The 27,878-nt window shown below is 41.0% G+C and overlaps 1 protein-coding gene across 3 annotated transcripts in view; it reads right to left on the bottom strand.

Moving 5' to 3' along the window:
• Positions 1-27,878, bottom strand: part of LOC140485736 (short transient receptor potential channel 3-like) — a 190,820-nt gene that overhangs the window by 15,057 nt on the left and 147,885 nt on the right. For all 3 annotated transcript variants that reach the window (XM_072584215.1, XM_072584213.1, XM_072584214.1), the window contains 4 exons: positions 13,274-13,538; positions 10,218-10,413; positions 6,239-6,460; positions 3,123-3,206 (listed from right to left, as the gene is read on the bottom strand). In XM_072584215.1, coding sequence (XP_072440316.1) covers positions 3,123-3,206; positions 6,239-6,460; positions 10,218-10,413; positions 13,274-13,538 — 767 coding nt within the window. The remainder of the gene's footprint in view (positions 1-3,122; positions 3,207-6,238; positions 6,461-10,217; positions 10,414-13,273; positions 13,539-27,878) is intronic.

The raw sequence follows: 27,878 nt of genomic DNA, 5'->3' as shown, positions 1-27,878 counted from the left end.
CTTCTGGATTGAGGTCCAAAATATAAATTAATCTACTTTTGAAGCTATTATAGCCTCTCTGAAGATGAGATTTTCCACCCATGGAATCCTGCACCATAATAGCCTTCATTTGGATTTTTCCACATTATAAAATCACCCAGGTATCCTCAAGACAACAGTGAGGTTAAATGAAGGAAAATACCATAATATGCCTCATGTGAAAGAATAAATAATCTATTTTGCCCTAGTCAACCAATGCTTACACATTACAGAATGGCTTCACTCCTACACTAGCTCCTCCATTTTCCACACATTAAGCCAAGTATTACAGTGCAGGGCTATGAACAAGCAGAACAAAAACATTGCTGAGCAGGCCAAGACATAGTGCGCAATAATTTCAAGTTGTTTTCGTCAGAACCCTCCTAGGGCAGGTTTTCCTGCTTGATAGCCAATTAGCTCCTCAATACTATATTGGCTGCTCACAATATAGTCTGTTCTGCATTTACCAAATGCAGACTGCGTAACTGCTTTGCAGAAAACAGCCCCTCAGTCTTAAGCATGACCTCTGCCTTCAATGACTTGCCATTTTAACACATCATCATACCCTCATGGTTTAATTCCTGTCCTCGGTATGGTGCAGTATCAGTAAAACCCAGTGCAAGTTGTATGAATAGATCTCATTCTCTGTTTTGGCACTTTACAGTCTTCTGAATTCACCACTGAGTTCAAAAATGTCAGGCAATGAACTCTTGTCATTTTATTTTCCCCACCTTTTCCACAACCCAGAATCCGATCACCTCCAAAACCTTTTGTCTTTTGCTTTCAGCACAGCTGGCCTATGTTCTGCCATTAACATTTTATATTAACTCCTGCATTGTACCCATTTCTGTTTTCTTTATCTGTTACCACTGCCTTTGCCATTCATTCTGTGACATCTGTGATCTCTAATCTTTAATTATCTATGGCCTTTCCCCCATCACTTCTGTTCTTACTGTTCCTCCCTTGTTTTTCTACACGGTAACACTCGTCACTTTTCCACTTTGCTGTCCTTGAAGAAAGGATTCAACGATGATATGCCATGATTTAAAACAGACCAGAGTTCCTGCAGCCCAGGTGGTGACATTATGTGACTTCCCCAATTTATTCATTAATTAGTGACTATTTATAGAAAGTAGATGACAGTGTATTTTTACATAAACTCATTAATGTAAGTCACATTCCTGAACAGACCTGTGAAAGTACCTAACCTTGTGATGGATACGCAAGCATCTTGTCACTGGCAGTCTGAGTGAAAGAGGGCAATAACATATTTGATTATTAGATTTAATAATTGAGGATGAGAGAAACTAGTTGTGAAGCTTTGGAATTCACTTCCAGGATTAGAACTTCAGGCAAAAACTTGCAATATTCAAGATTAAAGCAGATGCATTGACAGACTAGTAGTTTAAAGGATGTGGGAACAGGGTAGATAATTAAGATTAGTATTGTTGACTTGCAGTTAGAGTAAACACTAACAAGAACTGTTTTGGCCAAACAGCCTATTTCAGTGTTGTAATTTGGTGAGAAGTGGAGCGACTGATTGTGATGAAACTTCGATGAACTATCTATTAAAGAGGGACTATATTAGAAAAATAGGTTAAAGAGAGACTATTAATCATATAAAGTTTGAGGGGTGCCAGTCTACAAGTGTGGGGCAAGATGAGGAATCAAGTCTCTGTGAACAGGGATTAATCTGTGCAACTTAATTGAGTTTACAAATCTTTTTGATCCATTAGCCTATTAGTGAGTAAGCTGAAACTGATGACTATATTTTGTAAGGTTACAATAGGATAGAAATGGATTGGTTAATTGGGCAGATCAATGGTAAATGGACTTTAACCCTGACAAATGTGAGGTGATGCACTTTGGAAGAAGAAACAAGGCAAGGGAGTACTCAATGAATGGTAAGACACTAGGAAGCTCAAAGGAACAGAGGGATCTTGGAGTGGTTGTCCATAGATCCCTGAAGGTGGAAGGACAGGATAATAGGGTAGTTAAGGAGGCATACAGGATGCTGCCTTTAGCAGCTGTCACAGATTATAAGAGTGGAGGGTCATGTTGGAGCAGTACAGGACTTTGGCGGTTCTGGTTAGCAAACTTTAGGGAGGATGTGATTGCACTGGAGTGAGTACAAAGGCAATTCACCAGAATGTTATCTGGGATAGAGCATTTCAGCTTTGAAGAGAGGCTGGATTAGCTCAGGTTGTTCTTTGGAGCAGAGAAGATTGAGGTGTGTAAGATAATGAGAGGCGTGGACAGGGTGGATAGAAAGAAGCTGTTCCCCTTATTGAAGGATCAATAACAAAGGGGCATATAGTTTTAAAGTGAAAGGAGGTTTTGAGGGGATGTGAGGAATAATGTTTTCATTCAGAGTGTGGTAGAAGTCTGGAATACTTTGTTTGGGGGAGTAGTTGAGATAGGAAACACCACAACCTTTAAAAGTACTTGGATGAACACTTGAAGTGTCATAACATTTGAGGATATGGTCTTAGTAGGTGAAAGTAGGACTAGGGTAGGGAGTCTATTTTTGGTGATACAGACCTGATGGAATTATCTTCTTCTGTACTGTATGATTCTATGATAATGATATTTGACCAATCCTTGTTGTCAAGCGAGATTTATCCAATTCAACCAAATATTATTCCATGCTTAAAAACCTATCTGCAATAGATTTTTATTCGGGAGATTCTGTGCAGGGATAGCAGTAAGATTTCCTGTGTTCAGTACTTGTAATCAAATCAGAAGCTGAATCTTTGTATACATTTGCTATATTGTTACAAGTAAGGTAAAGTTGCCATGGTGAGGGCCAGAAGTTGAGAAAGAGGTTCTTTCATTGTAACCTCTGCCATTGCAGAAATTGAACCCACGCTGTTGACATCATTTTGTTTTGTAAACCAATCATCCAGCCAAACGAGGTGGATGAACTAATCACTACAATTTGGTTACATTGGAAATTTTTCTTAGAGGTGACAAAGTAAATGCAAGAAAGCATAGCTTTTAAAATTTCTCATCTAGTTCAATCCTCATACCCATCAATAATATTTGACATTCAACAGATTTGAAAAGTCGAAGATGACAGCACAGAAAATATTTCTATTCCATACCTGATATCTTGTTGGTTGATTCATAATGCTGTTGAAACTTTGAGTTTCTGAAATCCTTAGATTTGACTGTGCAAAAAGATTCAGCTATGAAAATGGAATACACGTCTTTAATATGACAGATTCTTATTGCATAGAAGAACAACAATTAACCCATCATTCAACACTTTCTGGCTTTTTGAAAGGGCCATCCAATGAATTCCATTACCCCACTCTCTGCCCATCCCTGCAGTTGTATTTTAGCTCCTTTTTCAGGTATCCCACCATTTGAAAATTACTATTCAACTTACTTCCATTGCCCTTTCAGATAATGCATTCATGGTCATGTAACATTACATTAATAAATTCTTCACATCATTCCCATTCTGCTCTGAAGTTGTAACATTTATGTATCTGTGCAAGAGGTTTATGTATTCAATTACCTCTTCAGGGACTTGACTGCATTATATAGTGTAATACTGTAACCATCCAGAATGTGACCTGCATGGTTGGAGTTGTCACATGCATCATATGAAGTGTTAAACTGAAGCCCCATATGCTCTCTTAAGTGGAGGTAAAATATCTCATTGCACAATTATACCCATTTGTGGAACAGAGCCCAAGATGGCGGTGCCGAAGTAGGCAGCATCCAGGCTCAGCCCGGGGTTTGTCCTTCCCATCCTCTTCCTTTCTCTTCCCTCGCTCTTCTTTTTAAAAGTTTAAAAAATTTTTTTTTCAAACTTACCCTGTGGAGAGAGCAATGGTGGCAACGACACTGGAGCATTGGAGCAACTGAGGGCCCAGTGCAGTTGGTCAGCAGGCCCAGAGCAGGGCGGGACGGTCAGCAGGCCCAGTGCAGGGCGGGACGGTCAGCAGGACCAGTGCAGGGCGGGACGGTCAGCAGGACCAGTGCAGGGCGGGACGGTCAGCAGGACCAGTGCAGGGCGGGATGGTCAGCAGGCCCAGAGCGGAGTGGGATGGTCAGCAGGACCAGTGCAGGGCGGGACGGTCAGCAGGCCCAGAGCAGGATGGTCAGCAGGCCCAGAGCGGGATGGTCAGCAGGCCCAGAGCGGAGCAGGATGGTCAGCAGGCCCAGAGCGCAGCGGGACGGTCAGCAGGCCCAGAGCGCAGCGGGACGGTCAGCAGGCCCAGAGCGGGATGGTCAGCAGGCTCAGTGCAGGGCGGGATGGTCAGCAGGCCCAGAGCGGGATGGTCAGCAGGCCCAGAGCGGAGCGGGATGGTCAGCAGGCCCAGAGCGGAGCGGGATGGTCAGCAGGCCCAGAGCGCAGCGGGATGGTCAGCAGGCCCAGAGCGCAGCGGGATGGTCAGCAGGCCCAGAGCGGAGCGGGATGGTCAGCAGGCGCAGAGCGGGATGGTCAGCAGGCCCAGAGCGGAGCGGGACGGTCAGCAGGCCCAGAGCGGAGCGGGACGGTCAGCAGGCCCAGAGCGGAGCGGGATGGTCAGCAGGCCCAGAGCGGGATGGTCAGCAGGCCCAGAGCGGAGCGGGATGGTCAGCAGGCCCAGAGCGGAGCGGGATGGTCAGCAGGCCCAGAGCAGGGCGGGACGGTCAGCAGGCCCAGAGCGGGATGGTCAGCAGGCCCAGAGCGGGATGGTCAGCAGGCCCAGAGCGCAGCGGGATGGTCAGCAGGCCCAGAGCGCAGCGGGATGGTCAGCAGGCCCAGTGCGGGATGGTCAGCAGGCCCAGTGCGGGACGGTCAGCAGGCCCAGAGCGGAGCGGGATGGTCAGCAGGCCCAGAGCGCAGCGGGATGGTCAGCAGGCCCAGAGCGCAGCGGGATGGTCAGCAGGCCCAGAGCAGGGCGGGACGGTCAGCAGGCCCAGAGCAGGATGGTCAGCAGGCCCAGAGCGGAGCGGGACGGTCAGCAGGCCCAGAGCAGGATGGTCAGCAGGCCCAGAGCGGAGCGGGACGGTCAGCAGGCCCAGAGCAGGGCAGGACGGTCAGCAGGCCCAGAGCAGGATGGTCAGCAGGCCCAGAGCGCAGCGGGACGGTCAGCAGGCCCAGAGCGGAGTAGGATGGTCAGCAGGCCCAGAGCGCAGCGGGACGGTCAGCAGGCCCAGAGCGGAGTAGGATGGTCAGCAGGCCCAGAGTGCAGCGGGACGGTCAGCAGGCCCAGAGCGCAGCGGGACGGTCAGCAGGCCCAGAGCGCAGCGGGACGGTCAGCAGGCCCAGAGCGGAGTGGGATTTCCACCAGTTGGCGGGCCCAGAATGGAATAGAGCAGCTGGCAGGCTGGGGGACTGGTCTAGATGCAATCAATGTGCTGGGAGCCCAGGAGCAGGACAGCAGTGTGGTCAGCCTGTCACAGACAGCGGTCAGTGGGTTGAGAGTCCGGTTGGGGTCAGCCCAGCAAGGGGCAGAGTGAGACCACATGTGGAAAGGCCTGACCATGAAGCTACTGGAGGTTATAGAAGGACTGTAATGTTTATCTTTTGACTTTATTTCTTTATTTTCCTAATTTATACCATGAAGAATTTGAATATAAAACCTTTAGCTTTTTTCTTTATTTCCCTACTGTGTGTAATCTATTTTAGCACCTAAGATTTGTACCGAGGTACTTTGTACCTAAGATGATGCCATGTGTTGCGACATTGTACACTTTTCAATGTACTCCTGTACTTTTTTACTTGAGTACATATGACAACAAAACCTAGTTATAGAGTCATACAGCATGGAAACAGACCCTTCAGTCCAGCCAATCCATGCCGACATAATCCCAAACTAAACTAGTCCCACCTGTCTTCACTCAGTCCACGTCCCTCCAAATATTTCTTATTCATGCCCTTATCCAAATGTCTTTTAAATGTTGTAACTGTACCCATATCCACCACTTCCTCTGGAAGTTTATTCTACACATGAACTACTCTCTTTCTAACACTAATTTGTTTCCCTGTGTGTTGTGATTATGATTTATCCTAAAGCTAATAACTAGAATACTGATTACTTCATTATCCATTGTTGTTTGTGGAAGCTTCCTCAGCACAAATTTTCTGCCATATTTCTTACACCTCAATAGTGATGACATTTTATCAGCACTTAATTAGTTGTCAAGCACTTTAGAACATTAGAAGGTAATCAAAGATGCGATATAAATACAAGTCTTTTTAAACTATTGACATGCATACCCTAGACTTTGAATTCAACATTCCAATCTCTACATCTCTCTTCAATCGTTTCCTTCTGCATTTGAATAGATTAATGAGACAGTTTTTGATTTTTAGTATTAAACTAATGCACGATTTTGGAGTAGGCACAAGACTGAATGGAGGGGGCAAGGTTTTCCCATGGTCAAAGTAGAAAAGCCATAGCTTTGATCGAGCAAATTTCCATTCCACATCTGCATCATCCTAAGAGAAAAAAGAGACATAAAAGACACAGTCAGATTGGCAGTAATAACAAAATGCTGATAACAAGGTCAATAAAAAATCATTTTAAAAGTTCAGATGTCCTATTAGAACAAATAAATTTACTTGGTGAAATTATTTAAAAATAAAATTGTTGGCATTTTAAATTAAACTTTCCTCTACAATAAAACTTAGTCATAGAGTCGTACAGCTTGGAAACAGAGCCTTCAGTCCAACCAGTCCATGCCAACCATAATCCCAAACTAACCTAGTCCTACCTGTCTTAACTCAACCCATGTCCCTCCAAACATTTCTTATTCGTGCCCTTACCCAAATATCATCACACTGCTTGATGACCACTACTGTGTAATTCTGATTCATTCTCCTCTCAAATGCGACTTTTTCTCCCCATTTGCCACCACTACTCTTCCTCATCATCACTGGTTCTTTCCATACCCAACTGTTGCAACTCCATTGCCCCAATCCTTACCACTTTATCTCCCCATTGTCAAATCTCCACTATGACCACCACTTCAGCGCATGCAATTCTGATCTCCTTCCTATCAGAAGGATATTGTGAAACTTGTAAATCTTTTCTGAACTCTTTCAAGGATGCTGCCAGGGTTGGAGGATTTGAGCTGTAGGGAGAGGCTGAATAGGATGAGGCTGTTTTCCCTGGAGCATCGGAAGCTGACAGTTGACCTTATAGAGGCTTATAAAATCATGAGGGGCATGGATAGGATAAATAGACAAAGTCTTTTCCCTGGGGTGGGGGAGTCCAGAACTAGAGGGCATAGGTTTAAGGTAAGAGGGGAAAGATATAAAAGAGACTTAAGTGGCAGCTTTTTTATGCAGAGGGTGGTACATGTATGGAATGAGCTGCCAGAGGAAATGGTGGAGGCTGGTACAATTGCAACATTTAAAAGGCATCTGGATGGGTATATGAATAGGAAGGGTTTGGAGGGATATGGGCCAGCTGCTGGCAAGTGGGACTAGATTGGGTTGGAATATCTGGTCAGCATGGACAAATTGGATCAAAGGGTGTATTTCCGTGCTTACATCTCGATGACTCTACAACTCTAATCACTTTAGTTTCCATGGTTACATACACCCAACCCCCAATCACCATTGTTTATGTCTCCAATATTTACATCTCTATCGCCTAGCAACTGTCACCACTCTCCAAGATCACCACCACTTCATTTCCTAAATATCATTGTTTTCTTTGATTGGTACCATCCTACGTCCGATTTTCCTGCTCCTTGGATGCTGCCTGACCTGCTGTGCTTTTCCAACACCACTCTGATCTAAACTCTGGTTTCCAGCATCTGCAGTCCTCACTTTTGCCTACCATCCTACATCCAGTCAGTTGCAAATGCAGTTTCCAGACACCCTGTCAATCATTGCATAGCAATATCCCAATTCCTGGAACTTCACTCCCTCCGATTACTACTTCTTCCTTCCCCAGTCACCACACTCCAATCTCATAATTCCCAAACACTGCTCTAACAACCACTATTTCCTTTTCCAATTGCTTGTTCTTTAATTCATGATAATTGTTATGAGCCCAGCTGATGTTACTGAACGAATCAGATTCCAGACTGAATTCTGACTTGATAGATCATATTTTGCTTTTTTGTTTAAATTTAAAAAGGTGATCTTTCACTGAAACATAAACATACAATGCTCAGATTTGATTTTAACAATAAAATAAAAGTTTATTACACAAAAAGTAGAATATCATACTATTTATATAAGATAATTTGGAAAATTTCAAAACAGAATAAAAATAAAACTTTCAGTATTGAAACACTGGAGAGAATTCTCTTTTTTATTCTATCTTTAGGATCAACTTAACTGTTTCTTTCAATTCCTTGTCTTGAGAGTTTGATAGCCTATTCCATGATTATTTATGTAACTAAGCCTAGACTTTCTCAACTTTGAATAACCCCTTTATGATTCCAGCCTAAACATATAGGTGAGATACTTCCAAACTAAAATTCTTAAACTGAGCTGACCTTTTTGTTAACTGTTCCGTATTTTCTCCTTTCTTCAGGAAAACTTGTTGCTTACATCTAACTTCAAGTAGACATTCTGTGAAAAAAACTAAAAGCTTTTCAAGCTATGGCTGTTTTCTAAGCAAAAAAAACTAAATTCACAATTTTTCTCACTGAAAACAAGTTATTGCTCTTTCCTACTTATTCTGTCTGCTCATAACACTTTCCCAAGGCAAATATATCTCCATTTTCATCCAGCCTCTCCAGCTTATCTGGTTTTTAAAACAAAAATCATGGGTCCTGAAATAAGTTAAACATTCCTCATACACACAGTCCAAAGTACACATGCCATTAGATCAAAATCCAAACCTAGAATCAATAATATTTACAGATGTATGTAAATCATTCACCCTACATCACATCATCACTAGCTCCCTGATCAATGCCAGTTTCTCACTTCCATTGGATCTACTTCCTTTTTGTCTAACTGTCTGATATTGAGGTTGTCTGAATGCAGTAGTATCCAAATGAGACACAGTCTCAGTTTGAACTGCACTACCATTAACATAATCAGGCAGATTTGCACGCACTTCTTTGATTTGTTTAAAACCAGCGGACATGTTGCTGGTTTTGAGATGGCTGTAAATTAAACAAATCAAAGTGTGGGGTGAGGGGAATTAGACCACTTGATTCAGTTCATAATGTGCATCAAACTGAATCATACAATTTACTGTAATAGGTGGTGCTTGTCAGAAGAAGTGGGTGAATACACATTGTTGACTGCATCTTTCAATGCAGTTAGGTCTGAGAATATGTTACGATGAAGGGCTTTTGCCCGAAACATAGATTTTCCTGCTCCTTGGATGCTACCTGACCTGCTGTGCTTTTCCAGCACCACTCTAATCTTGACTCTAATCTCCAGCATCTGCAGTACCCACTTCTGCCTGCCTGAGAATATGTTGTATTGACTTTGTGTAAGTTAGGGACAGAATTCCCATCTATACTGACTCAGATATACAAATGGTGCTTCAAGGATGATGAATATAATTGCTCTGATGTTAACAGGGAATGTGGAGTTTGGACAGGAAACCCAAATAGCTGAAGAAACCACAAGGCCATAGATGTGGAGACTATTCCAATGTTAAATAGAGGCCTCATTAACATATTATATGGCTGCCATAGTCTTGGAAACTGGTAGGCCAGTGGACATTGGGACAACAGCCAGGAATCATTGGGGCAATTCTCTGCTTTACGAAAGGAGCATCAGTAATTGGGTAGTTGGGGTGGTCAACATTTTGAAAGTAAATGTGGGAGGCTTAAAGATTACTTGTAGGCCATGCAAGCAAATGTAGGCCTACAAGGAAATGTAATTATTTAACTTAATTATTTAACCTACCTTGTTACCTAATCAACAATTTGTATAAAAAGAGCTCTTTGTTTTGGGGAGCTGTCAGGTTCCACTTTTACCAACTGATGGGAGACATATAACTTAGACTTCCTACAGTTCAGTTTAAATACAAGTCACAGCACCTATTATATCACCATTTGCTTTCGTATGTAAATTAAAATATGCCTTGAGAGAGTTTTGTTCATGACCTGATTTCTGTAGTCTAAAATCTAAAAGAGTGGGCAGAATGACATGTTGCCCAAACCTGATATTTCAATATTACTCCAGCAAATCTTCTCCATCTTGTCACAGTGGTTAAAACAGAGGCTAATATTTGCATAGTATCTAAAGTATTAAAGCACACAGTACATCCTACCTCAATTTCTTGATATGAGCTATTGATCATGGCAATCAGCATGTTGAGCAAGACCACCACCATAGTGACGTTGTATATTCCATATAAAACATATCCAATATTCTCAATGAATTTGTGGTCATATTTGAGGACAACAGAAGATACTTCAGACAAACCAAAGATTGACCAGAATAGTGTCTTGAAACTTTCTTCAACTCTGAGGAAGGCAATAGTTTTAAATTTATGATATTCACATGTAACAGCATACTTTGTTAAACTATTAATAATTTAAAATACTTCTGTAAAGGTAAAATCTGATTGTAACACTACATTATTGGCTGAGAGGAATATTTTTAAATAAAATTAATTAATGTATAGCTTCTATTAAAATTGTTTACAATTTAGCTTTTTGATCAATTTATTTTTGTTTTCTATCCTTATGTAATCCCTAAAAGTTTATTTCCCTCAAGTACAATTCAATTTCCTTTTGAAATCATTGATTTTCCCCACTTCCACCACCCTTGTAGGCAGTAAGTTCTAGTCACTTACACACAGTGTAAAAAAATGTTCCTCCTCACATTCACTTGCATGACTTGTCTGAAACCTTATATCTGTATGCTATTCCTTACAGCATCAGTTACTGGAAACTGCTGTTCACTGGGCAGGTTATCTAAACATGTAGTAATCACGTGCACCTCTATCAAAGCTCTTCTCAATTTTCCCTAGTCTAACATTTGTAATCATTTCCCACAAAACTGTATAAATTCCCTTTGTTATACATTTGCATACTCCTACGTTTGTTTTCTCATTATCATGCTTTAACTTTGTCCAAAAAGATTCAATACATTTCCAGCATCTAGTTCCATTGTAACAAGTCCCTCATTTGCAAAAAATGTCACTCCACTTTCTGCCTTAACTATCTGATTCTTCTTAAAACATACAAAACCTTACAGGTTAACTCCATTATCTTTATTTGATTTTAGGAGATTTCTATCACTTACATAAATGTTTATTTCCTCCCAGGATTTCTTGCTCATCAACTTTATTCTTAAAACTGTGCGTATTCATATAAGAAAAATGTTAATATTTAATATCCTGTTCTCTGTTTGTTAATGATTTTTAAGTGTGTAACATTGAATACATTTGAATGTGCTTTGGAATGTCCATTAGTTATGTCTAAATGCAAGTTTTGTTTTAATCCAGTCTATTTTTGCCTTCTGTACACCTCTATGTTATTTTCTTCTCTTCTTTTCAGATTCAATATGGAAATTATATTTCACTTAGAAGACAGAATGTAAATTCTCTCAGAGATCACCCATGATGTCTTTATGAAATGAATAACAAGGAGGCGCACAAGAATGAATCAGGTTCATTTGTTCTGTTATCCTTTTTTCTCCATAACTGGTTTCTGTTCAGTACCATGTTGTGATAACAAAACTGAGAACATAAGTTTTCATTGTGGGGAACCAACATGTTAAATATCAAATATATATGTTGAATGCTGGGATCTAGGGATATTACGATAACTTTTCTCTCAAGCAAGTTTCCATGTACATAAATCAGTCAATATTAGTCCACAGGTACAAAAAGTAATCTTAAAGGCTAATGAAATGTTAGCATTTATTTTAAGAACGTGTGCACTAAAAGACACTTATGTTTTAGTTGTGCATAGTTTTGGTCAGACCCCATCTGGAGACCATGCTTAGTTTTGGGCACTGAACTACAGAAAATATATATTGGTTTTAATAATACAACACAGATTCACCAAACTGATACCAGATTTTAAAGGACTATATGAGGACTCTCTGCATAAACCTATCTTAGAAATGGCTGGTAATTTTTCTCTTTCTTGCTTTTCCCAGGTGATTATATTGTTGTTAGTGGACTGGGGATACAGAGTGATGGATGAGCAATAAGGGAGAGGTCATCATGTTGAATTGCAGCTTCCAGAATCCGAGAAATTGCATAAGAGTCTGAAAGGGTTAATACTTGATTAGGTTCAGGGACCAACATGCATTGCAATGAGGTAATGGTGTTTTGGTCAGAGTAAAGAAGGAGCTTATGGGAGACACACCGGAAACTGATATATTTCTAACATTCTTTGGAGCAATATAGACCATATTCATGTGACCTGTAAATAGACCAAAATGTGGCTATCCTCATCCATGCTGTACCACTTTAGGTTTGAAGATGGAGCCCAGACACACACAGACACACGGTAATAGTGGGGGTGAGATACTTTGTGGCAGTAACAGTTAATATTATTCTAGTGGAGGCAAAAGGAGCACTCCAATTCTTTTGGTTCTCAAAAAAGTAATTTTTCATTTAACTTTTTGTCTGTTTCTTTCCTTTGACCTTCAGGTTTTACTGAGTGGAGCAGCAATGACCCATGAGCTGCACAGTGGGGAAACAAAATTTGCACTCTGTCATCTGCGTTAATAAATGAGGCTGCTATGCAAGTTAAAATAGGATAAAGTAGGAACAGACAATGTAAAGTTCAATGCCACAGGTATAAGACTATTTCCACCAAGCAGGAGGAGTGAAATTTATCTCATTCTGCATCTCTAAATGTCCTTGGAATGCAGACACTGATGTCATTAACACTGTTATCTGTCATTTTGCTGAGCAACAGAAACATTATGTTATAAAATTTTCCCTTTTAAGTAATCAGATTTATCAGAAGGTCAAGAATTTGGCAGTACCACAAGAAATACATTGGTGTAGCATTTTAAAGCACCTGCAGATTGCACCATAAAGTATTAAGAAGTGTAATCGATTTCTGAACCCCAGTACGTTTTCCACTTATAATCTGCATCCCTGTACATGTGTAGCAAGTAGATGCTCAGTCCAACTTCATTTGAAAATCAGAGTGAAATTCACCTTTCCCCCTAATATTTCTATTGAACTTGAAGCAACTGATTTCGAGTGACATTGATGGTTTGCTAAAAACAGTTCCTGCGCCTGTCTTCTCAAACACAATTAGTGTGTGGTCCTGGGAAACAAAGGAAGGGGAGAAAGCTAGCAGGAATATTATTATGTTCTAAAATATTTAATAAATTAACAAAGTTTGTACTCACGTTGTGAAGGCCGGATTTACTTTTGCACCAAGATAGTAGGAATACAGGATAAACATCCCAATCATGAAAGCAAGAAATACCATAATAAAAATGACCATGAATTTGAATATGTCTTTCACTGTCCTTCCAAGGGAAATTTGTAATGGACCAAAACTTTCATTTGCAGGCAGAATATAAGCGATTCGTGAAAAACTAAGAACAACAGCTATTGCATAGAGGCCTTCCGATATGATCTGAGGATCAGAAGGCACCCATCTATCTCTGGCTAAAAAGACAAGAGAAAAATTGTTAGCAGAAGAATTATTATATGTTGTTTCCCTGTTTGAAATAATTGCAAAATTTATCCCTTTAAAGAAACTAGAATAACTACTGCATCCCATTCCAAATATCATATGCATATACAAAGTAAAGAATTGATAAAACCTGGTGTGTGGTCAAATAGAGAAAAATAACAAAAAATACTGGGAATAGAAACAGAGTTAGTGTTTCAAGTGAATGAACTTTCATCAGTTCTGGCCAGGCCATCAATGTAAAATGTCAACCTTTTCATTCTTTCTCCACAGATGCTGACTGACTGAGTATTTAAAATATTTTCTTTCTTTAATTTCATTTTTATGTTTGAGAGAATAATGGTTATGTAAAAACAGGGAACAAACAGCCAGACAAAACAGGGGAAACTAACCAGTATCTCTTTAATTTGAAGAGCTATACAAAGAGGGAAAATATATGAAGAGTAACAGGGAGATTAATATGATGGTTTTAGTAAGGTCACTGATTGCTCCCATAAATGGACCTTTGAACTGAAGTACCTCCAACAACTCAATCTCTAGATAAATCTAGTGAACCCTTATCAATGTGCTCAGCTTTTCTGGAATATATCTTGTTCTGCCCCTGGTTTCCTCAGCTTTGAGGAACAAAATAATATACAATGTCAGACTGCAACTAATCAGATCAATGGGAATCAGTACGGACAGTAATGCTCCATGGTCCATGGTCTTAATAGTCCATGGTCTATGGTCTTAAAAATGTCAAAGTATAAAAGGTGTTTTTTATGGCCCTAACGTCAGCATAAAATACATTCATGAAAAATACTTGCTCTCTTTTTCCATGATGAAATGCTATTACAGATCTTCAGATTTGTACCTCAGAATGGCTTCAGCAATAACTAGTGAAGAGAAGAAAGCAAATCTCTGTTCAAAATCATTTGAGGATAAATTGGATCAAAGGACAGTCTTCCCATGTTTAAATTGCCCATATGGTCCAGGAATGTGCAGGCTAAATGGTTTAACCTTGGAAAATGCAGGGTTACAGGAATAGGGTAGTGGTGTGGGTCTGGGTGGGATGCTTTTCGGATGGTCGGTGTGGTCTCAATGGGTTGAATGGCTTGCTTGCACTCTAAAGGGATTCTATGATTCTGATGACAAATGTGCCCAGGTTAAAATATAGTCTAAACGCAAGAGAGTGTTTGAGCTCTTAGCTTGGACCTTATTGTGCTTCTTTAATGAATGTTGCATTTAACTACAGTTGCAAGAGTTATAATTATGGTGTGAAATTTACAAGTTAGGTCTCACTGGGTGCTGAACTTTGCTTGGAAGTTGGTTATGGATCCTCATAAATTGACTCTTTAAGACTCAGAGGTCAATTGTCCAATTTTTATTCCTCTTGAGTGAAACTGCACATTGGGATTGGTCACCTTTTAAAGCAATGATTTCAGAGATGGGAGACAGATCTTGCTATAAAGCTTATTCATACACTATTCATGTTCTTGCCAATATTTTGTATTTCCATTTGTCGTATTTAGAAGGACGTTTGCACTTCAATTTTCTACGTAACCACAAGGAATTTCCTGAAATCATTACCAGATTCAAAGTAGATCACAGTAAGTGCAAAATACTGCAGATGCTGGAATAAAAGCAAAAAGTGCTATAGAAACTCAGTAGGTCTGGCAGCATTTTTGGAGAAAAATACAGAGTTAACATTTTGAGTCCAGTATGAGTCTTCATCAGAACTTGAAGTAGGTTATTCTCCCTTTCTCTTCTCAGCACGTGTGACTATTTTTCTGTGGCTGCAAAGTATACTTTCATTTCCAGTCCCAGGATCAATTGCTGAAGGTGGCCAAAGGTTATTCACTCCATCTTATTAAAGCAGCTATTTTTAAAGTGTGTTTAGAACACAAAGTGATTTGAGAACAGAATATTGCACCATTTACATTCTAATTTGTAATATTTTCTCTATAATAGATTTCCATAATTCATGCTCAACACTTGTGATTTCTCCATTCATGACTCTTTGAATACATGTCAGATATCTGCCAAATTGAATTTCCTTTATCTAAATTTTATCTCTTTAAAAGCATATTAAGCTTATTTTAGAAACTTATTGTTGTTTCCTAATTATAAAGCAAGCAGATTACATAGAGATTGACTGACTGATTTCTGAATTGGTTAACTTGAAACTGACAAGCAGGTAATTGAAACAGTGAAGCAGCAGCTTTGAGAGGCCCCATAATATACATTCACCGATTGTGTAACGGTGAAGAAATACTCCGTTCATGCGGTTATTTTCAATGAATCTTGAAGAAAACGAAAGAGTTACATTTATACAGCACTGTTCTAGACGATCAGATGTCCCTTACAGTCAATAAGATATTTGTAAGGTTTCCCATGATTGTGATGCAAGAATTGTAGCAGTTAAATTGTACAAATCAAGTGTCCCCTGACAGCGTAGTGATCAGAAATTGTTGGAGTGACTGTAATAAGGTGAGCCAGGTGGACCTCATATTATGAGTTCCCTGATTGGGGCTACTAACTACAATAATTGGGAATCCTCAGTTGAGGAAGAAGACGGACATTTCTGAGGCCCTGCTGTGGAAGGTGGCATTGTCAGAACAGATGTGATGAGAGGGAGAAACTGGGAAAATGGGAAAATGGAATGAAACAGAGTGTAAGAATGTAGAGTTGAGGTAACTGTGGGAGTTGGTAGGTTTGCAGTGGATACTGACTGTCAGCCTATCGCCAGAAATGGAAACAGAGTTGTTGAGAAGGGTAGGGAGAAGTCAGAGATGGATCAGGTAAGTGTGTGAGAGGGGGGTGGAAATTGAAAGTGAAATTGATAAATGTTTCCAGTTCAGATTGAGAGTGGGAAGCAGCATCAATGAGATTATCAATCTACCAGATGAAGAGTGTGGGGACAGGCCTGAATAAGATTGGAACAAGGAAAGAGATGGGAATAACTGGGGCACATGAAGAAAATGAGAGAAGTTAAAGGACAAGTCGATCAAAGTGAAGACAAGCAGAGGTGGTGGTTGGGGGTGGTTCAGGAAGAGGTGGAGGTGCCTGAGACTATCCTGATAGTGGATGGATGAGTTAAGGGACAGCACGATCATAGCAAAGAAGAGGCAGCTCCGGTGAACTGAAAACTTTGAAACTTGCGTAAAGTGTCAGAAAAATTTGATGTAAGTAAGGAGTGTCTTGACAAGGGGAGAACAAATAGAGTGGTGGGGTAGTATTGTTAATAAGCAGTGGAATGAAGGCAGTTGTGAGAGACGAAGTCGTACCTGAGGACTGGAGAGAGATGAAAATGTAATTCCTCTCTTCAAGAAAGGAAATAGGGAAATCCCCGACAATTACAGACCAGTAAGTCTCACGTCTGTCGTCTGCAAGGTGTTAGAAAGAATTCTGAGGGATAGGATTTATGACCATCTGGAAAAGCATGGCTTGATTAAATGCAGTCAACACGGCTTTGTGAGGGGCAGGTCATGCCTCACAAACCATATCGAGTTCTTTGAGGATGTGACTAGAAAAGTTGATGAGGGTCAAGCTGTGGATGTGGTGTATATGGACTTCAGCAAGGCATTTGATAAGGTTCCCCATGGTAGGCTCATTCAGAAGGTCAGGAGGAATGGGATACAGGGGAACTTAGCTGCCTGGATACAGAATTAGCTGGCCAACAGAAGACAGCGAGTGGTAGTAGAAGGAAAATATTCTGCCTGGAAGTCTGTGGTGAGTGGTGTTCCACAGGGCTCTGTCCTTGGGCGTCTACTGTTTGTAATTTTTATTAATGACTTGGATGAGGGGATTGAAAGATGGGTCAGCAAGTTTGCAGATGACACAAAGGTTGGAGGTATCGTTGACAGTATAGAGGGCTGTTGTAGGCTGCAGCGGGACATTGACAGGATGCAGAGATGGGCTGAGAGGTGGCAGATGGAGTTCAACCTGGATAAATATGAGGTGATGCATTTTGGAAGGTCGAATTTGAAAGCTGAGTACAGGATTAAGGATAGGATTCTTGGCAGTGTGGAGGAACAGAGGGATCTTGGTGTGCATGTACACAGATCCCTTAAAATGGCCACCCAAGTGGACAGGGTTGTTAAGAAAGCATATGGTGTTTTGGCTTTCATTAACAGGGGGATTGAATTTAAGAGTCATGAGATCTTGTTGTAGCTCTGTAAAACTTTGGTTAGACTGCACCTGGAATACTGCGTCCAGTTCTGGTTGCCCTATTATAGGAAAGATGTGGATGCTTTGGCGAGGGTTCAGAGGAGGTTTACCAGGATGCTGCCTGGACTGGAGGGCTTACTTATGAAGAGAGGTTGACTAAACTCGGACTTTTTTCATTGGAGAAAAGGAGGAGGAGAGGGGACCTAATTGAGGTATACAAGATAATAAGAGGCATAGATAGAGTCGATAGCCAGAGACTATTTCCCAGGGCAGAAATGGCTAACACGAGGGGTCATAGTTCTAAGCTGGTTGGAGGAAAGTATAGAGAGGATGTTAGAGGTGGGTTCTTTACACAGAGTTGAGAGAGCATGGAATGCGTTGCCAGCAGCATTTGTGGAAGCAAGGTCATTGGGGATATTTAAGAGACTGCTGGACATGCATATGGTCACAGAAATTTGAGGGTGCCATCATGAGGATCAATGGTCAGCACAACATCATGGGCTGAAGGGCCTGTTCTGTGCTGTACTGTTCTATGTTCTAGATGTTGATGAAACAGAGTCCGTTTCGGTGGAGGTGGAAAACAGCAGGGGAAAGAATATGTCGGTAAGAGCATTGTACAGACCCTCAAAGAGTAGCCACTCATTGGGAAAAGCTATTCATCAATAAATAATAGGAGAGTGTTTAAAAAAAACAATAATTATGAATGACTTTAATTATCAAGTTGACTGGGTCAATCAGATTGGAAAGGATCGCTACAACGATGAATTGATAGAATGCATTCAGTATAGTTTCCAAGAGTAATATGTCATGGAGCCAACTAAAGAGCAGGCTGTCTTGGATCTGATAATGGGTCATGAGTCAGGTTTAATAAATAACCTCTCCTAGGAAATAGTGATCATAACATGATAGAATTTAATAGTCAGTTTGAGAGTGAAAAACTTGGATCGGACACAATTGTGTTTTAAATAAAGGAAATTATAATGAGGAGAGAGAGTTAACTAAACTGAACTGGGCATATATATTAGCAGAAATGACAAGTAGTGGCAAACATTGAAGGATCTAATTCATGATTCTCAGCAAAAATACATCCCAGTAAGGAGGAAAGATTCTAAGAGGATTAAATCAATAATGACTAACCAAGAAAGTTAAAGACAGCATTAAGTTGAAAGAAAATGTACATAGGAAGTTAAAACCAGTGATAGTCCCAAAGACTCAAATACATTCAGAATCCAGCAAAGGAGGACTAAAAGGGCAAAAAGGACAGAGAAAATAAACTACAAGGGCAAACTAGTGAGGAATATAAAAACTGATAATAACAATTTTAAATATATAAAAAGGGAGAAGTCAAAGTGGACATAGGCCTCTTAGAAAATGAATGGTGAGGCAGTTTGGAGGAACTAAGGAAATGGTAAAGAAATTAAAATAGATATTTTGCATCAGTCATTATGGTGGAAAATACTTTGAACATTCATACTACAAACATACTAAACAATATGGCGGAGGAATTAAATACCATCACCATCACTAAAGAAGTAGTATAAACAAACTAATGGAGCTAAAGGCAGAAATGTCCCCTGGTCCTGATGGCCTGTATCCTAGGATCCTAAAAGAGATAGCGACTGAGATGGTGGATCATTTGTGGGTGTGGGCATCATTGGCTAGCCAGAGTTTATTGCCTATCCCAAGTTGCTCTTGAGAAGGTGCTGGTGAGTTTCTTTCTTGAACTGCTGCAGTCCACCTGCTATGGGTTGACCCATAACGCCATTAGGAAGGGAATTTCAGGATTTTGACTCAGTGACAGTGAAGGAATGATATATTTCTAAGTCAGGATAGTGAGTGATTTGGAGGCGAACTTGAAGATAGTGGTGTTCTCATGTATCTGCTGTCCTTGTCCTTCTAGATGGACGTGGTCATGGGTTTGGAAGGTGATGCATTGGTTGTAATTTTTCAAAGTTCCTTGGATTCTGGAGAGGTATTGGAATTGGATTGGAAACCTGCTAATGTGAACTCCCACCCCCAATCAAAACGGGAAAGAAAGGAAAAAGCAGTTAACTATAGGTTGATTAGCCTAACATCTATTGTTGGAAAAGTATTGGTTTCAATTATTAAGCAAGCAATAGCAGAACATTTGGAAAATCATAATCCAATCAATCAGAATCAGTTTCATGAAAGGGAAATCATGTCTGACTAACTTATTAGAATTTTTCAAGCAAGTCTCAACCAGAGTGGATAGAGGGGAACCAGTAGATGTGTTGTATTTGGACTTCAACAAGGTACCTCACAAAAGGTTAACTCATAAGGTAGGAGGTCATATATTTGCATGGATAGAAACTTGGCACATGACCAGGAAACAGTTAGTGGGGATAAGGGGTTCTTTTTCACAATGGCAACTTGTAACCAGTGAGTATTTACTGTGGAAAAGGATATGGAAGACATAGAAAGTGGCGAAATAGATGGTGACACCTTGCAAAATGTCCAGATTACAGAGGAGGAAGTGCTGGATGTCTTGAAATGCATAAAGGTGAATAAATCCCCAGGACCTGATCAGGTGTACCCTAGAACTCTGTGGGAAGCTAGAAAAGTGATTGCTGGGCTGCTTGCTGAGATATTTGTATCATCGATAGTCACAGGTGAAGTGCCGGAAGACTGGAGGTTGGCAAACATGGTGCCACTGTTTAAGAAGGGTGGTAAGGTCAAGCCAGGGAACTATAGACCAGTGAGCCTGATGTCAGTGGTGGGCAAGTTGTTGGAGAGAATCCTGAGGGACAGGATGTACATGTATTTGGAAAGGCAAGGACTGACAAGGGATAGTCAACATGGCTTTGTGCATGGGAAATCATGTCTCACAAACTCAATTGAGTTTTTTGAAGAAGTAACAAAGAAGATTGATGAGGGCAGAGTGGTAGATGTAATCTATATGGACTTCAGTAAGGCGTTCAACAAGGTTCCCCATGGGAGACCGGTTAGCAAGGTTAGATCTCACGGAATAAAGGGAGAACAAGCCATTTGGATACAGAACTGGCTCAAAGGAAGACAGAGGGTGGTGGTGGAGGGTTGTTTTTCAGACTGGAGGCCTGTGACCAGTGGAGTGCCAGAAGGATCGGTGCTGGGTCCACTACTTTTCATCTTTTACATAAATGATTTGAATGTGAGCATAAGAGGTACAGTTTCGTAAGTTTGCAGATGATACCAAAATCGGAGGTGTAGTGTAGAGCGAAAGAGGTTACTTCAGATTACAACTGGATCTTGAGCAGATGGGCCAATGGGCCGAGAAGTGAAGGCGGCGTTTGGTATGCTTTATTTTATTGGTCAGAGTATTGAGTATAGGAGCTGGGAGGTCATGTTGCGGCTGTACAGGACATTGGTTAGGCCACTGTTGGAATATCACATACAATTCTGGTCTCCTTCCTATCGGAAAGATGTTGTGAAACTTGAAAGGGTTCAGAAAATATTTTGAAGAATGTTGCCAGGGTTGGAGGATTTGATCTATGGGGAGATGCTGAGCAGGTTGGGGCTGTTTTCCCAGGAGCGTCAGATGCTGAGGGGTGACCTTATAGGAGGTTTACAAAATTATGAGGGGCATGGATAGGGTAAATAGACACAGTCTTTTTCTTGGGGTGGAGGAGTCCAGAACTAGAGGGCATATGTTTAGGATGAGAGGGGAAAGATATAAAAGAGACCAAAGGAGCAACATTTTCACACAGAGGGTGGTACGTGTATGGAATGAGCTGGCAGAGGATGTGGTGGGGGCCAGTACACTTGCAATATTTGAAAGGCATCTGGATGGGTATATGAACAGGAAGAGTTTGGAGGGATATGGGCCAGGTGCTGGCAGGTGGGACTAGATTGGGTTGGGATATCTGGTCGGCATGGATGAGTTGGACTGAAGGGTCTGTTTCCATGCTGTACATCTCTATGACTCTATGAGATTCTATAGGGATCAGGGCTGGGGAGGCAACTTTTTACAATATACCTGAATAACGTAGAGGAAGGAAGTGAAAGTACTGTAGCCAAATTAGCAGAAGACACTAAAATTCATGGAAAGGCAGGTTATGAGATGGATACAATAAAATTACAGAGATATTAATTGGTTAAATAAGTGGACAAAAATTGACAAATGGAACATAATGTGGGATAATGTGATGTTGTTTATTTTGGGGAAGGGAAAACAAATGAACAGAGTATTATTTAAATGGAGAGAAACTTATAGAAAGCTGCAGCACAAAGGGACTTGGAGTACTTGTACATGAAACACAGACAACTAGCATAAAGGTGCAGCAAGTAATCAGGAAGGTATTGGAATGTTGGTCCTTATTTCAAGGGATTTGGGAAAAATGAGTAGGAATGAATTATTGCACAAAGCCCAGGTTAAACCACATCTGGAGTAACATTAGCTGTTTTGGAACTTTTTTAAAGGAACTATTTCATTGGAGGCAGTTCAGAGAGTGTTCACTAAGATGATCCCTGGTAAGGGATTAGCAAAGGCTAAACAGATTGGGACTTTACTCACTGGAGTTTAAAACAATGAGAGGTGACCCCATGAAAACAAAAGAGGATTCTTGAGGGGCTTGACAGGGTAAATGCTGAGGGGATGCTCCCCCTTCTGGGAAAATCTAGGACCAGAGGGCATAATCTTAGAATTAAGGGGTGCTAACGTAAGACTGAGATGAGGAGGAATTTCTTCTCAGCAGTTTAGGAGTCTTTGGAACGCGTTGCCACAGAGACCTTGGGCACAAAGTCCTTCTATATATTTAAGGCTGAAATAGATTCTTGATCAGTCGAGGAATCAAGGGTTATGGGGCGAGGGCAGGAAAGTGGACCTGAGGAAGGTTGGATCAGCCATGATCCTATTGAATGGTGGAACAGACTGGGGGGTTGAATGGCCTAATCCCGTTCCTATTTCTTATGGTCTACATCGGACCCAAAGGCAAAAGTGCTACTAAGTGACCCATAGCTGACATACAATATTTTAAAATGACCAGGTTACTTACCTACTCAGAACTGGATTCTCTCCGCTATCTCCAACTTGAACCTAATTTAAGCATGAATGTCATGAACTTTTGAAAAGTGGAGGTTTGTGTCATTTTAGTTGAGGCAGGAGAAGAAAACCTGCCAGAACTTACCTCCAGGCTGAAGCAGGTCAGCAGTTAGAAAGACAAAGAGGTGATAGAGTCATACAACATGGAAACAGACCGTTCCGTCCAACTAGTCCACACCGACCATGTTCCTAAACTAAACCAATCCCACCTATGATTGGCCCATATTCCTCCAAACATTTCCTATTCATGTACACATCCAAATGTCTTCTAAATGTTGGAATTGTGCCAGCATCCACCACTTCCTCTCGCAATTCAGTCTGCACATGAATCACCCTGTGTAAAAAAAGTTGCCCCTCTTGTCCTTTTTATAACTTTCTCCTCTCACTTTAAAGTTATGCCCTCTAGTTTTGAACTCTGAGGGAAAAGGCCCTCGCTATTCACCTTATCCATGTCCTCATAATTTTCACATTTTTTTAAACTGTGCAAGTTTCAAACAGAAAAAAAATCCCTCTCCAGACTGACACTCAACAAATACATGGAGGCCTCTGTGTGAATAAAAATCTCTCCTTCTTTGCCTATGTGTATTTTCTTTCGGACTATAAAGTTCCAAAACATGATTTAAAATAAAAAGTTTCTACTTCTAATATATAATAACCATAAGAAATCCCTGAAAATGTTTTAAGAAGGTAGCCCAGACCCTAACTTTTATTTTGTTTTCGGCAGATGTGATGTGTACATTGCAGAAGTGATGCAGCTGATCAAACCATTTAGCTTTAAATTTATTCAAACATTACATATGAAACACGAACAAAGGTAAACAGAATTTAGAATAACTTAACTTATTTGATAACCCAACCGACATGATATTGCACCTTAACAAAGCTGTTTCAAACCCCGCAACATCCCATAAACACATCCCTTGACAAAAGGTAAATTCAAACACTGGTTCTTACAGGCAGGTGTTTTCAGTCAGAAAGTCCAGGCAAGACCTTATTAAAACATGGAACCTCTTTTCACTGTAGCTGCTTCTCTAGGTCCCTAGCAGTTTTTGCCTGCCTGCTAAAACTAAACCGAACTGGAAGAAAAACCTGAACTGGGAGAACTGGCCACTCTCCTGCCATAGTTCAAAGTAACCATTTCTAGACAAATATGCACTTGTGCCTTGGATATTTCCCCTCTTGGAAAATATCCAAGGATAACATGAACTTGTTACTGGGACAGCATCATCACAATATACAAAACTCTCCATTATGGATCAGAATTCCCCATTTAGTATTTAGTTTCCACATCATACACCTGAAAGCTTGCAACTGCTCCTATACTCATCTTGTCTGGTCTGGGGGATTTGGATTTGTGGCAGTGACATGAGGAATTTGCATATATTTATTCTAAAACACCTTTATGATTAGATTACTTACAGTGTGGAAACAGGCTGTTCGGCCCAACAAGTCCACACTTACCTCCGAACAGCAACCCACCCAGACCCATTTACCCCTTCCCATAACACTATGGGCAATTTAGCATGGCCAATTCACCTGACCTGCACATTTTTGGACTGTGGGAGGAAACCGGAGCACCCAGAGGAAACCCACGCAGACACGGGGAGAATATGCAAACTTGACACAGACAGCCTGTGGCAGGAATTGAACCCGGGTCTCTGGCGCTGTGAGGCAGCAGTGCTAACCACTGTGCCACCGTGCCAACAAAACATCAGAAGGAGCTTCAGTGGAATGATTATCAAACAAACGTTTGCATCAAGCCCAGACATTGAATGCACGGCTGAAAAGATGGTTCAGGAGTAAGGGTTTTAGATTCTGGGGACGGTGGGAAGGCTTGGGGGAAGTGAGAGAGGTGTGGTAAGGAAATGGCTCCTGTAAAGCCAGGCACAATGTACCTCAACAAAGCTGGGACTGAGTTCCTTGCAGGGCATATTGCTTAGGCTATTGGGAAGGCTTTAAAGTAACATGGCAGAAATGTGGGTACCAAGGGGGAATGGCAAAGGAGAAGACCAGGATTCACAAAATACTTAAAGAGACAACTGGCACAAGCATAAACAACAACAAGTTAGTAGGTGAAATCAAAGTAAGGAAGGTAAAAAAATGAAGTCGAAATCAGGGTTGCTCTGCATGTTTGTGAATTTATGGAGCATAGTAAATAAGACTGGGCAGTTGCAGGTACAGATTGATTTGTGGAATTTTGATGTTATGATGACAAGAAACCTGGCTCCAGATGGGCAAGACCATGTGTTAAATATTCCTGGGTACAGAAATTCTAGAAAGATAGAATAGGAAGGAAATGAAGAGGAGTAGTACTAGTTATGGAGAGCTGGAGAAACAGGATGTCTGAGACGATCCAAGCGCAGAGTCAATTTGGCTAGAACTAACAGACAAAAAGGGGACAAGCACTTGTGGGAATGCTATGAAATAATCCATAGAAATGTAAGTACACAAATTAAACGATTTACCAAAATTTACTTACGGGTGACACGGTGGCTCAGTGGTTAGCACTGCTGCTCACAGCACCAGGGACCCGGGTTCGATTCCAGCCTTGGAAATGACTGCCAGACTACTTAGACCCCTTGGCATCATGGTAGCCCGCAAACCCACTAACACACTAAAACAGCAGCTAATGAACTTGAAAGACCCAATACAGACAATGAGCAAAACTAACGTCATTTACAAAATACCTTGCAATGACTATAACAAACACTACATTGGACAAATAGGCAGAAAACTAGCCACCAGGATACATGAACACCAACTAGCCACAAAAAGACATGACCCTCTTTCACTAGTATCCTCACATATGGATGAGGAAGGACACCACTTCGACTGGGACAACACATCCATCCTAGGACAAGCCAAAAAAAGACACACACGAGAATTCCTAGAAGCTTGGCATTCCAACCGGCATTCTATCAACAACATCAAGTTAGACACCATCTCCCACCCCTTGAGAAAGGGAACAGGGAGTGACTTCACCACAGGAAATAACATCACTACAGGAAATGACATCACCAACCCAAAGAAACCCAAACATATAAATAGAAAGCAGGAATTTTCAACATTGCTTTGTAGGAGGTCCACTGAAGATGCTACCTCGTAAGGTAATGAAATGTCTGGAAATGAACCTTTTAGCTCAGCAAGCAAACTTACATCCAAAACCTCAACCTGAGCTACAAATCTTCTCAAAACTCTGCCCTACTGTATAGGGTACTGTTTCAATGTCAGTCCTGCCATTTAACAATCAGTAAAATGGCAATGACAGTGTACCTGCAGTTCAGAGGCACAGACTAATGCTCTGGTGATATGTGCTCAAATTCAACCAAAGTAACAGTGGAATTTAAATTCAATTAATTAGTCTTAGCAATAGTAACCAAGAAACTATTGGTAATTGTTTCAAAAACCCATCTAGTTCATTAATATTCTTGACAGAAGTAAACTGTCATCTTTATCTGTCCTGGCCTACCGATTCACAGTAATCTTAACCGCTTTCTGGACTGACCAAATAAGTTGCCCACATCCCATGAAGGTATTAAAAATGTAACTATGAACTTAGTATACATTAGAAATGTGGCAAATACTGACAATTTCATCATCAGTATTACCACAAAATAGAGTCCAATGTATTGTCATAGAGTCATAGAGATAGAGAGCACAGAAACAGACCCTTCAGTCCAACTCATTCATGCTATCCAGACATTCTAACCTAATCTAGACCTTATCCCTCTAAACCCTTCCTATTCATATGCCCATCCAGATGCCTTTTAAATACTGTAACTGTATCAGCCTCCACCACTTCCTTTGGCAGCTCATTCAATACCCATACCACCTCCTGCATGAAAATATTGCCCCTTAGGTCCCTTTTATATCTTTCCCCTCTCACCCTGAACCTATGCCCTCTAGTTCTGGACTCCGCCACCTCAGAGAAAAGACCTTGTTCCTTTACACTATCCATGTCCCTCGTGATTTTATAACCTCTATAAGGTGACCCCTCAACTTCCGATGCTCCAGGGAAAACACTCCTGGCATATTCAGCCTCTCCCAGTAGCTCAAATCCTCCAAACCTGGCAACATCCTTGTAAATCTTTTCTGAACCCTTTCAAGTTTCACAACATCCTTCCAATAGGAAGGAGACCAGAATTGCACCCAGTATTCCAAAAGTGGCCTAACCAATGTCCTGTACAGCTGCAACATGACCTTCCAACTCCTGTACTCAATACTCTGACTAATAAGGGAAAGCATACCAAATGCTTTCTTCACTATCCGGCAGAGTGTTGTTCAGCAACACTCCACTGGACCTTACCATTAAGTGTAGAAGTCCTGCTAAGATTTGCTTTTCCAAAATGCAGAATCTCACATTTATCTAAATTAAACTCCATCTGCCACTCCTCAGCCCACTGGCCCATCTGATCAAAATCCTGTTGTAATCTGAGGTGACCTTCTTCGCTGTCCACTACACCTTCAATTTTGATGTCATCTGCAAACTTACCAATTATACCTCCTATGTTCATTTATATCAAGGGTTATGGAGATAAGGCAGGAACAGTATACTGATTAAGGATGGTCAGCCATGATCATATTGAATGGTGGTGCAGGCTCGAAGGGCAGAATGGCCTACTCCTGCACCGATTGTCTATTGTCTATTGTCATATAAATGACGAAAAGTAGTGGACCCACCACTGATCATTGTGGTACACCACTGGTCATAGGCCTTCAGTCTGAAAAGCAACCATCCACCACCACCCTCTGTTCTTCTATCTGTGAGCGAGTTCTGTAGCCAAATGGCTAGTTTTCCTTGTATTCCATGAGATCTAACCTTGCTAACCAGACTACCATGAGGACCCTTGTTGAATGCCTTACTGAAGTCCATATAGATCATGTCTGCTGCTATTATTCACCTATATAGCTATATGGTTTGTGCTCAGTAAAGTGCGTCATAACTAACCTGTACTATCCCTAGCACAAACATCAATCCTCAGCTCACTCAACATTTAATTAAAGGATTTTAATTGAATGCCATAAAATAGTGAAAATAAATATAAGTTATTCCTGCTCCTTGTAGCTCACTATTATATATAAATTCTACTCCTGGTTGTTTAAACTGTATCCCAGACATTAAATCCAA

This window comes from Chiloscyllium punctatum, chromosome 14 (assembly GCF_047496795.1).
Source record: "Chiloscyllium punctatum isolate Juve2018m chromosome 14, sChiPun1.3, whole genome shotgun sequence".
In the NCBI taxonomy this organism is placed as follows: Eukaryota; Metazoa; Chordata; class Chondrichthyes; order Orectolobiformes; family Hemiscylliidae; genus Chiloscyllium; species Chiloscyllium punctatum.
Note: the sequence above shows the minus strand (reverse complement) of the source record. Positions and strands in the feature narration are given on the sequence as shown.